The 13,175-nt window shown below is 35.2% G+C and overlaps 1 protein-coding gene across 1 annotated transcript in view; it reads right to left on the reverse strand.

Moving 5' to 3' along the window:
- SPATA5 (spermatogenesis associated 5) overlaps nucleotides 1-13,175 on the reverse strand; it is a 341,316-nt gene that overhangs the window by 298,629 nt on the left and 29,512 nt on the right. The window contains exon 10 of the mRNA XM_034661740.1: nucleotides 2,186-2,340. Coding sequence (XP_034517631.1) covers nucleotides 2,186-2,340 — 155 coding nt within the window. The remainder of the gene's footprint in view (nucleotides 1-2,185; nucleotides 2,341-13,175) is intronic.

The following is a 13,175-nucleotide window of genomic DNA, read 5'->3' on the forward strand; positions in this document are numbered from 1 at the left end:
ATTAGCTATTAGCCAAAGCAAGTTACATGGCCAAGTACAAATTCAAAGGATGGAAAACTTGACTTCATCTCTTTTATGGTAGGAGCTACAATATTGCAGGGCAAAAAGGGCAAACATACAGTGATGGGAAGAATCCGCAGTCACTTTTTGCAATCTACCACACTGTAAAATGTAGAAGGTATCTGCTCCACATGGTCTATGGCCAAATAAATTTCCATAATAGCCCTCTTTTGACACTGAACAGCTCTGCAGCAAAGAAATACAACTGATTTTATTTAAACCAGCATTTCCCAGACTTATCTGGCCACAAAACACATTGTCCAAGAACACTTTTAAAACTAAAAAACAAACAAAAAAAGCAAAACAAAACAAAACAACCAAAAAAAAAGTGAAAACAAATCCACTGATTTCTCCCCACTGTATCATTCCACACAGTCTATTCCACTGATTTATTATCCTTTTAGTCTCTTTAAGTTTTTTGTTTCTTTGTTTTAGCTTACAGCAATTAAAAAACATTAGTTAATGACCAAGAGAACTATTAATATATACACGATGGGGCAAAGGGCACAAAACTATGCCTGACTCTCTCACAAGGCTCTGAGTTTTCAATTAACTGTAATGTTAGAGCTTTTACAAGGGAGTATCTTGGAAGCAATAAGACTAACTCAAAAGAGAAAAACTAATGGAGTGATATGATAGAAGCAAAGGAAAAGAACAGTCACAAAATTCCATTCTTCCATCAGTGCTCTCCTAAAACTGTCAGAGAGCAATCTGTAAACTTTCCTCAAGCTACACTAAGATACGAACCTCTTGTGATCAAGACAAATTTAACAGTCCATCCCCTATCCCAATATAATGTAGGACATGCCGTCAGTGCTTTGTTTCAGTGTTCATTTTCCAGAAATATTAATATATCCAAAGAGAACTATTAGTCCACTTTTTTCCAGAATGTTAGGCCCATTCAGATGATAACCTAGCAGATGATTCACCCATAAAAGGTAGCTTCTGTTGCCCTTGTGGTGATTTGACTATGAACTTTGCAAAGCAGGTCAATGATGAAGAAAATGTAAAGGAACCTGAGGAAACACCAGGCATCAACAGTAGAGGCAGCATAACTAGAAGATTCTTTGTGTTCTAAAATTAGCCTAGTAAACACTTTCTTATAAGACTAAATATGCAATTAGCATACAACCCAGCAGTTGTACTCTTGTGCATTTATTCCGGAGAAACAAAAATTTACATTTACACAGTACCTGCACATGAATGTTCACAGCAGGTTTATTCATAATCACCCCAAGCTAGAAACAGATCAGATGTCTTTCAACAGATGAATGGTTCAACAAACTATGGTACAGCCATACCACGGCATATTACTCAGCAACAGCAAGGAACAAACTACTGCTACACATAGCAACTTGGATGAATCTCCTGGAAATTATGCTAAATGGGGAAAAACTAATACAAAATGGCTGCTACTATACAACTCCATTGTATAACACTTCTAAAATGACAGAATTTTAGAAATGGGTGTGGGTACACGCTAAGTAGGGTTATGAAGGGGCAAAGCTAGGGATCATCATGGTAACAGAACTATTCTGTATCTTGATTCTTGTGATGGACACACAAACCTTTATAAGTATTAAAACTGCACAGAACTAAACACACACACACAAGTACAAGTAACATTGTAGAAATCTGAATAAGATCAGTGATTATATCAATATGAATATACTGCTTGTGACACTGTAGTATTGTTTTCAAGACTGTTTACACTGGGGGGAAAGAGAGTGAAGAATATACAGGATCTCCCTAAAGTATTTCTTACAACTGCACTGAAGCTCCAATTACATCCATAAAAATTTTAATTAAAAAAAAAAATGTTTCGGGGCACCTGGGTGGCACAGCGGTTAAGCGTCTGCCTTCGGCTCAGGACGTGATCCCGGCATAATGGGATCGAGCCCCACACCGGGCTCTTCCGTTGTGAGCCTGCTTCTTCCTCTCCCACTCCCCCTGCTTGTGTTCCCTCTCTCACTGGCTGTCTCTATCTCTGTCAAATAAATAAATAAAATCTTTAAAAAAAAAAAAAAGTTTCTTAAAGTTTAGCCTAGGTACATTGTTTCCCTGAAGTCTCAGTTTCTTTCAGAGTTCACATAGTGTAGCTAGCATGGGAGTACAAATGACTTACATTTGGTACATCAATTGCTACTTCCCTCATGGCACTGGGCCTGATGTCATTCATCCCCTGTAAGAAATCATTCAGAGTAATCTTCACCAACCCAGCTATCTTGCTATCAGAGAGATTAGGCTGTTTCTTCAGGACTCTCCGTAAGGCATATAGACCTGTAAAGAGAAAAGTAATACAAGATTTATTTTCTGTCCCATAAATACAGATTGAACCATTACCAAAAAACTAATAATAAACCCAAACTTCACACATATTATAGCATTTAAAATTGTTTGTGCTTGTGTGTATATATGGAGGTGGGGAGAGGTATCTCAAGAATACGGGAGATGAAGGCAAAAATCCAAATGCTTAATTTGGGCAGTAAAATATGACAAACTGATATGAAATATGAAAAGACAGACACTTTATAAACATGAAATAAAACCTGCAAAACAACATACACAAAAAATACCATAAAGAGTTATCAAAATAACCTAGGGAATAACACACCTCTTGCCTCTGCCCTTTTTATTAATACATTCAACCCAGAGTTATAAATTTTATAAGGTATTGGCAGAACATCTTAAAGGAAATATTCAGTTGGCAGTTGGAAATGTAGTTTTGGAATGCAAGAAAGAATCAGACTTTAGAGTGGTGTGCGTACACATGAGATCTGATATTACAGGAATAGGAGAGACCTATAAAAAGAGTCTAGAAAGAGACCAGGTATGAAAGAATGGGAGCTAAAGTCTCATTCCTAAGAAAGCCCATCATTTGAAAAGCATAAGAAGAAGTGATGCTTTTAAAAGAAGATAGAATACAAAGAGATGGAGGAGTGGAATAAGAATAGTAAAATACTGCAGGAGCCAAAAAGATGTTCAACCAAGTCAAATTTAGAGAAATCAAGAACAACTTGAAAGAGATCATGTAGACCTGGAAAGTGACACATGCAAATTCTTTGGTTTTGCTATTGCTTGCAGTTTAAACACTGACGAAACTAAATGTCCTAATTCTCCTTCCCTTACAGCTAAGTTGCCAGGTTTAGAGCCCTTTGATCCGTGACAAAGACCTCTAGGCAGCAAAGTCCCTATCTATGTGCTCTTTGCCTTAGAGTCTTTAGTAAAATGAGACTTTTGTGTTCCAGTTAATGATGAAGGTCCATTTAGAAGAATTCTGGTCTCAGAGACCCCTCAGAAATTCAGTCTGAATATCTGAACTTGTCCTGGGACACCAGCTAGCTCCATCATGTTAAAGGTCTTTTGTCTAACACATGGATGCTACGCCTCCAAGAATTTTTTACAAAGATAAAATGATACCATAACTATCATTTTACTTGCTTTCACTTATTTGAACTTTTATAGAGAAACAGAAGCACTGAGGCAAGGAAGGCAGACACAAACTCCTAGAACAGAAGGCAAGGTATCTTTGACTAGTAAGAAAAAAAAGTGAATAGCTCAAGGATATTCAGAAAATCGATCTATAGTAATCTTTTCCAGGAAACTATCAGTGTGAGTCTAAATTCATGGAGGACTCTGAGATAGTAGGCTAAACTGGAAAAATAGCTACATAAGAAAAAAATCCTTCTTCATGTCACTCTGTGAAAAGGGAAGCTCAAGGAACCGGTGCAAATGCTGCTGCTCTGACTACTTCTGTTGCTGTAATATTCTGGCCTTTGACTGTGACCCACGGATTTTTTTTTTTTTTTTAAGTAAGCCCTAAGCCCAGTGTGGGGCCTGAACTCACAATCCCAAGATCAAGAGTCACATGCTCCAATGACTGAGGCAGCCAGGTACCCCATGACCCAGGAATACTGTATTTTCTGCAAGCACTTGGAAAACTTACTAGCTTCCAGGCAGAGTAAAAGCTCAGACCCTTCACAACTCTCAACACAAAAATAAAAGTTAATATTAAATTAGACTGTTTCACTGCTTAACATACGTTTTAGTTAAATGGTACAGCAGCATAAAAAAAACTAAATAGATAAAACTGCAGTAACTAAAGTCCTGTGTTGTATTAAACAGCACATCAGTGGTCCAAAAGAACTTAAGGAATTCCTATAAAATCTTATATAAGTGGAAGTAATCAAATGACCAGAAGAATCTGACTCTTCTTCATGTCTCAAATGGCTCTCTGGCAATATTGGTCAATATTTTTAATTTAAACCAGATACATCACTCTTACCAGAACTGAGATACTAAAAACTGAAACGAAGTAGCCAAATAATTTTCCTGCCACATTTATGACATGTAAGCATAAAGCCTGACAAGAAAGAAGACCAATTATTTTCATGTGAGGAAGGGATTTGGAAAAAAGACAATATAAGGTTTTTAAAAGCATGTACAATATTATAAGTATATATTTATAAAATAGCAAAACATCCGTGATTTCAAATGCAAACTACAGAATTTAGAGGGGGGCAAAAATTTCCACATCTATGAAGATACCAAGAAAAAAGGAGTGACTCCCAAAGATAGAAAAGGCAAAAAAAAAATAAAGACAGAAGTTTTCAAAAGTTAAGAAATAATAAAACAGACTAATTCTGTGATGAACACAGCACAATTTAACATATCCAAATGATACGAATATATATTTACCTACTATTTCTCAAATAAATCTAAAATTAAAAGATGACAGTGAGCCACTACTGAGTATATCAATCAAGAGTTGAAAAATGAAGGCTTGAAGTAAAGTCATTCAAGCTAGTAAAGACAGTAGATTAAATCCAAGCACTTACTTTTGTTCCCTCCTAAAATCCCACTACAATGAGTTATAAAGGGAATTTTTAAAGAAACATAAATCTGGAAAGGCAAACGGGAGAGAAAACAATATAATAGCAACAAAAATTTTGGAAACTGGACAGCTAATAAACAAGTAGTGACTGAATATAACTGACCCAGGAAAGCTGACACACATACAGTAAAAAAAATCTCAGAGGAACCAGATTTATAAACCAAATTTATAAACCAGATTTATGCCAATAAATGCCCCTCTTATTCACCCTACCCACATATAATCAAAAAAGCTCAAAGTTGGACAGCATAAATCACTTCTGGAAAAAGAAATAGAAAAATCGGGGTTAGAAAGAGAAAAATGGAAGGTTAGGAGAGAAGTCTTTTAGGAAGCAGTTACATCATCAAGATTCCCTCCCTAATTGCATGGAGTCAGATGACTTTTCCTGTACCCCACCTCTGAAGATGTCTTCTCTGCATAAGTAACACAAACCGTTTCTGAATTGAGGGAACGTAAAGCGCAGTTAAAGACAAGGGAATCATACTGAATAGAGAAATTAGTGAGACTCCCCACTCCTCCCATTCTGTTCTTCCTTGCTGCTCCCAGAGTTTACCATCAGGATACACCTGCCACATATGAAGTTAAAAGATCCTTCTCCTAGACAGGTACCAGCCCAAGAGGAAAGACTAAGGATACTGACAGGTTTGTTCACCCAAGGAAAGGGTCCGTGCGGAACTCACTACATGGAAGACCACAAACTCACATGCCCCCACAGTTCAGAGTACCTACTCAATTTTTAGGAGCTCCACTTTTAAATATGAGAAAGCACCCAAAGATCACTAGATATCTAAGGATGCTTTCTAACAAGCACTATGAAGAAACAAAATACATAGAAAAAAAAAAAGCAACCTAGAAGAACCAGGGATAATACAAGAAGAAACAAATACAAAGAATAGTGGTGCCCTGAAAAATGATTTGGGTAATTTAAGGACTGCAAGCAGTTGGGACCGAGAGAAAGGCTAGCAAGTTTTTGCCTCCCCGCCCCAATAAAACCAAGAACTATTCTTTAAATAGAAGTAAACAATCTCTCAAGAGGAGCTTCCAGTGAAGATTAATAAGATCAACAAGAGATGCTGAGCAGAAGCTGAGATAACCCTAGGGCCCACTGTGACCATGTAGAGGTAGCAAGGAATGGAGCATACAGTTAGCGTGGAAGATCTCGTACACAAAACACTCTATTTCTTTTTTGTAATCGTCTTCCTCTTCTGTCCATTTCTGCCCAATCTGTATTAAATATTCTGTTTTCTAGAGTCTATTATTTTTTAATGACAATGCCTGGCTTGTTATTTTTGAACCTTTCCTCATTTCTAATTTAAGAATTTCAGGTTATAAATTCCCCTATTAGCATTGCTTTAGCTATATGCCACAAATTTTAATATATCTGCATTGTTCAATACTAAAAAGCTTTTCATTTGCATATTATAATTCAACCAATGAGTTATTTAGAGTTTTGTAATTTACAAACTACAAAATTTTCTAATTTATTGATTTTTAACTTAAATGAATTTTTTGGTCAGAAATAAGGGCTGTATTAAATGAAATCTTTTGAATTATAAATTCATAAATGTTTTATGTGTGCTTCAATATATATTTTTTGGTTTCAGTATTCCAAACATACACCCACTAGTTCAAGTTTTTTGATTTTTTGTTCAAATCTTCTCTATCCTCAACCACTGAAAGAGACACATTAAAATTCTCTCACTAAAATGTCTGCTTTGTTCGTTTCTCCTTGTAGTTACAGAAAGTTTTGCTTTATACATTTCACAGCTACCTTTAAAATAGTTACGTCTCCCCAATGAACTGAACGTTTTATCAATATGCAGTACTCATCTTTCTCTGCAGGGATGCTTTTTGCCTTAAAATTCCTTGATCTGATGTTAATATGGCTATAGTCTAAGCCCCACCGTCTTCTTTTCTTGTGTTCTTTCAGACTGATTGATTTTTGTTTTGTCCTTTCTACATTCCATTTTGCCTTCTACTAGTTTTGAAGTTATATGACTCGTTTTCTATTATGTTAGAAATTGTACTGGAAATGTTAATACATGTATTTACATTAACAGAGTATAGTGAATCAAAGTAAAGTCAATCATGAGGCTGCCAGGAAATTAATAGGAAAAGTCTGTCAGATAGATAGCCCACATTATTCTTCTGCAGGGAGGGTTTTTAACATACAGGAGGAACATTTGTTTTGTTTTGTTTTGTTTTAATCTCTATTTGGTCTGTAGTTAATTCTTCTCTTGGTGTTTCATTTGTATCTTCTTTTTCCTTTCACTAAAAATACCAATAGTATGCTCCTATCTCTTGAATGGGCCTTGGTCTGACTTCATAATCTTAAAAATCTTTTCAAAGGATGAATTTTTTTTAACTTTGTTGTTTTGTTCTCTATTCCATTAACCCAACCTTACATTTTTAATTTCCCTCCTCTTGGGGTTATTCTATTGATCTTTTCCAAACACTCAAGCAGAATGCAGTTATTTTTAACACTTATTTCCTAATAAAATGTATTTGTTATGATTTCATCTTAGAGAACATTTAAAACAGAATTTTTATTAACATTCTATTCTTAATATCTAATTTGCTACATGATGTCTTTTGTAGCTCACAGAGAGCGTATTTAAATATTATCTGATTTAGTTTTCAATTGTACCACTTATTAAATTACTGACTCTTAGCTTGAAAATCATGCTTCTATACTCAGCTCTGGGGCTGAGACTGCAAACTACTTTTTAGCTCCATAGTAGATTTTGCTAATGCTACAGCAAAGCTCTAGAGGGAGACAGCAAAGCTGAAGAGGGCAAAGGGACTCATTCCTTCCTGTTTATGTTCCATGGACTTACTGTCTGTTTGCCATTCCTGTGACCATCATGCTACAACCCTTGAGGGACACCAGCACAAACCAAGCAGTGCTACCTTCTCAGAAGTCTGAGTTAGCCTTCAGAGCATCAGGCTGCTACTCTTCAGGGGCTTGAGTTACAGCTCATCTTCTAGGTTTTAATAATTTCAACTGTTTCCCTTTGTTTTCCCAGCCTCAGGAGTGATAGGTCCTTCCTGTAGTTGCTACCTTGAATTATTTAGTTAACATTTTATAATTGGTTATCAATTCTTTATATGAAATTATCTCTGTAAAAGTAACTGGTATAGGTTCGATCTCCTAACTGGATCATGACAGAAATAACAATCCCGCGAGATTTTTTTAGACTTATCCTTTTTCTTTCTCCTGATTATATGTATATAGACTGAGGTTTTTAATAAGTGAGAGCAAAAATCACTCAAACATTTTAGGAGGATAATGCAACTTGTGGGCATGTGGCAAAAGTCTAAATAAGATATTAGTTAACTAAGTCTAAAATTGTATTAATAAGATCCATAATATTCACAAAGAGTTTATCTCTGAAATAAAAGGCCAGTTCATCAGAAAAACTATTAACTCACCACGCTGACTAAATTGAGAATAATTATTATTTTTACTGTACCGGAAAAAAATATTTGATAAGATTCAACATCTATTTATAATGATAAAAATAATTTAAAATGCTCTTAGCAAAGTGTATTTGATTAAGATTATATTCCAGAAATCTTTAGCAAACATTACACTTAATACAAAGACTTTATATGCATTCTCTAAAATTGGCAACAAGACAAAGATGTCACTATTACTATTACTGGATAATTTACTCATGGAGGTCCTGGCTACTAAGAACAGAAAAAATGAAAGTGAGAGAAAGGTAAAAGGATGGAAAGAAATAAAACTTCCATTATTTGCATATGACAATCATCTACCCAGAAAAGCCAAAAAAGATCAGAAGAAAACAAGTTGAATTAATAAAGAGTTAAACAAGGTTGAAGACTGACAAAAAAAAAAAATTATCAATATAAAACTTCTCTACACCAAGAAGAGCAAATTTAAAATACAATTTTAAAAAAAGACACCATTTGCAATACTCACAAAAATGATAAATTAGCTAGGAATTAACCTAACCAAAAACATATAAGACCTCTATGGAGAAATTTTAATGAAGAGAAAAATATGAATAAAAGAGTGACATTCCAAGTTCTTGAATGGGAAGACACTACCATAAAAATGTCCATTATATTCCGGACTTCAAGCTCTATTACAAAGCTGTAATCATCAAGAGAGTATGGTACTGGCACAAAAACAGGCACATAGACCAATGGAACAAAATAGAGAACTTAGAAATGGACTCCCAACTCTATGGTCAACTAATCTTCAACAAAACAGGAAAGAAGATCCAATGGAAAAAAGACAGTCTCTTCAACAAATGGTATTGGGAAAATTGCACAGCCACATGCAAAAGAATGAAACTGGACCATTTCCTTATACCATACACAAAAATAGACTCAAAATGGATTATGTGAAATGAAGAAATTTCTAGGAGAAAAAGCTTATCAGAACTAACACACAAACAAAAAAACCACATAACTGAATATTCCAATAGCTATTAAATAAATTTATTCTGTAATTAAAACTTTTCCTACAGACAAAATTCCAAACACAAATCACTTCACTGGAAAATGTTATGAAGTATTTAAGGATGAATACAACACTAAGCTTACAAAAAGTCTTCCAGAGAAAAATAAAAGCCAGAACAATTCTCAAATTGACTCAGAAGGACAGCACAGCCGTGCTCATCAAATCTTAAAAGTACATTATAAGTAAACAAAATTATAAGTGAATCTCTCTCATGAACATATGTGCAAATATCCCAAACGAAACATCAGCAAAAACATAATTAAACAAAGGATTATACATCATGACAAGATGGTTATGTTCCAAGAATATGAGGCTGGTTTCACATGTGAAGATCAATGAACACCATTTTCCACATTATTAAAAGAGAAACAATATGATTATCTCAATAGACACAGATAAGTACTATCATAAAAAATCAACAGTTAATTATTAAAAACCAACTAGGACCAGATGGAAATTCTTTACTAGATTAGCTACAAAAAACATAGGGTGAATATAATTCTTAACTGTGGGGTGCCTGGGTGGCTCAGTCGGTTAAGCATCTGCCTTCAGCTCAGGTCATGATCCCAGAGTCCCAGGATCAAGTTCCACATTGGGCTCTATGCTCAGTGGGGAGTCTGCTTCTCTCTATGACCCTCCCTCCTCTCGTGCTTTCTCTCTCTCATTCTCTCTCTCGCTCAAATAAGTAAAATTAAAAAAAAAAAAAAAAAAACAACTGTTAACTGTAAAATATTAGAAACCTTCTCCCTAGGATCAAGAACGAGATAAGAATAACTTACTACTTACACTAAAAATGATGCTAGGAATCCTAACCAGGGCAATAAGAAAAAGAAATAATAAGCATAGAGATTAAAAGGAATGAAATAAAACTGTCATTATCAGCAGACTGTACACATGTAAAGACATAATGTAATCATTTACATAGAAAACTCAAAGAATCTACATATACACTATTAAGACTAATAAGTGAGGGGCGCCTGGGTAGCGCAGTCGTTAAGCGTCTGCCTTCCGCTCAGAGCGTGATCCCGGCGTTCCGGGATCGAGCCCCACATCGGGCTCCTCCGCTGGGAGCCTGCTTCTTCCTCTCCCACTCCCCCTGCTTGTGTTCCCTCTCTCGCTGGCTGTCTCTCTGTCACATAAATAAATAAAATCTTTAAAAAAAAAAAAAAAGACTAATAAGTGAATTTAGCAAGGCAGGCAGACACAAAGTCAATACACAAAAATTTACTTTTCCTCGGTAACAGAATAAAAAAAGAAACTATAAAGTAAAATTTTAAAAGATGTCACTTATAACCGCATTCAAAAAAAACCTAAATACCTAAGAATAAACATAACGAACATTATCAAAGATTTCACAAAAAACTTTGAGAAAAATTGAAGACCTAAAATAAGTGAGGGGATCTACCATATTCATGGACTGCAAAGATGTTAACTTTCTAATTCTCCCCAAATTGATCAAGAGACTTAATTCCAATTGAAATCCAATTTGGGGTGGGGGGGGTGCCTACCAAGCTGATTTTTTAAAAAAAGATTTATTTATTTGAGGAAGAGAGACAGAGAGAAGCAGGGGTGGGGGGCAGTGGGGCGGTGGGGCAACAGAGGGAAAGAGAAACCCAAGCAGCCAAGTTCAGTTTTCAAGTTATAAGCAAATGCAAAGGGCCAAGAATAGTCAAGAGAATCTTGATGAAGAAGAAAAAAGAAGGAGCAGGAATACTTATGCTCCAGAAATTAAAGCTTTTAATAAAGCTGAAGTGATTAAAGACATTTCAGTGATTCACACAAGGATAAAGAGGTCAAACAAAGAGAACAGAGAATTCAGAATGAACCCAAACTCTTGATTTATGACAAAGGTAATACTGCAGAGCAAGGAAAGACAGATACTCATTTCATTAACTGATACTGGTACAACTGATTACCTGCACGGAAAAAGGGAATAAATTATAGATGGTAATGTGAAAGATAAGACAATAAAACATCTTTAGAATGAAAGAAGATAATACAAAATATTCACGATAGTGGAATTAACATAATATTTCTTTTTTTTTTTTTAAGAGAGACACAGAGTGCATGAGCGGGGAGCAGCAGAAGGAGAGAGAATCTTAAGCAGGCTTCATGCCCAGCGCACAGAGCAAAATGCAGGGCCTAATCTCACAACCGTGAGCCAATATCAAGAGTCGGATGGTTAACCAATTGAGCCACCCAGATGCCCTGATACATTTCTTAAACAGGATTCAAAAATCACTAGCCACATGGGAAAATATTGATAAAGTGGTTTTGTTATATTTATATATAGTAAATATATTATATATAATTACCAACTTCTCTTCCTTCAAAGACAATAAGAGAATAAAAATCAGAGTAGAAGACATTAAAATAAACATATATATATCCAAAAGTCTCATAACCAAACTATATTAAGAATTCTGACAAATTAATGATTTTTTTGAAAAAGCAACACAATGAAAAAATTGAATACATACCTGAATAGTAAGAAAGGTTCTGTGAATTGTCTATACAGAAGCCTTAATCAGTCTTAGTATCAGTGAGGACTTAGTAAATAAATAAATAAGTTGACTTGTGTGCACAATATACTACTTTGCAAAATATGTACTGTGTATATGATTTACAGTCCTCACAGTGAGTTTTCATTTTCAGGATATGTTTATACAAATGGATATGTTTGGTATGGGACTGGGGTGAGAAAGAAGAAAAGAACAGAACTCGAGGAGAGAGAAGAGCATCTCTTACATTTAATTAATCTGAAGGTATTTTTAAAAAACAGTTCTCAATAAGAGAAGCACTACGCCATATCCACATTACTTACTTGCCAATTCAGTTACAGTTCATAGTAAAGTAAGGCAACTATTAAAATATTATATCACGAGCCACTGAGAAAATATATATTCATCAACCACAAGTTACTCTTTCATAGGCACTCTTCTTCAGTATTAATTCATCTATTCACTCACACGAAATATTCTCTAAGTACCTCTTAAACATAATTTATTCAACAAATATATTGAGCTCTTACATGTAAGAGAGTCCACAAGAGCAAGATGCAGATAAGCCTCCCATAGTCCAACAGTCTGATAGAGAGACACATAATAACAAGTATTATAAACTGTGCTGAGTACTATGACATGGAAAGAACAAAGCGGTACAAAAACGCATGCAGGGACACCTAACCCAGTTTTGTGGGATTGGTGACAGTTCGGAGTTAGAGAACCTTCAGAGAAATCATTTAGTATATTCTTCTACTTCACAAACGAAGAGAGACTAAAATTTGTGCCCAACCTCAGAACCTCAGTAGTCAGCCCTGAAAAATGGGTGGATGCTAAACTGGTAACATGAGAATTGAGGCCACCGAGGCAGCAGAGTATTCAAGGCAGAGGGAATAGCACATACAAAGGCCTAGGGACAAAAATGAGCATAACTTCAGAGATTATGAGGCCATGTAGAACAATAAAGACAAAATTCCTGTCCTTAAAAGAATTCACAGTTAGAAATATAAAAGAACATGTTTTAAATAAACTTAAATTCAGCTCTATTAATTTGTTTGCAGATACTTGAGAAGACAACATGCCGCACTGTCGGAAACGGAAAAGGGACAATGTGGAAAATTACAAATTTGCAAAAGCTATAAAAACTTAAGGGATCCATGAAATTCCTGCCATAGGCCTTCAAATTCTTTCCAATCTAAGGTTCCATGATTCTAGATTCTACATAGAG

The sequence above is a fragment of the Ailuropoda melanoleuca genome, chromosome 5, assembly GCF_002007445.2.
Source record: "Ailuropoda melanoleuca isolate Jingjing chromosome 5, ASM200744v2, whole genome shotgun sequence".
Lineage (NCBI taxonomy): Eukaryota > Metazoa > Chordata > Mammalia > Carnivora > Ursidae > Ailuropoda > Ailuropoda melanoleuca.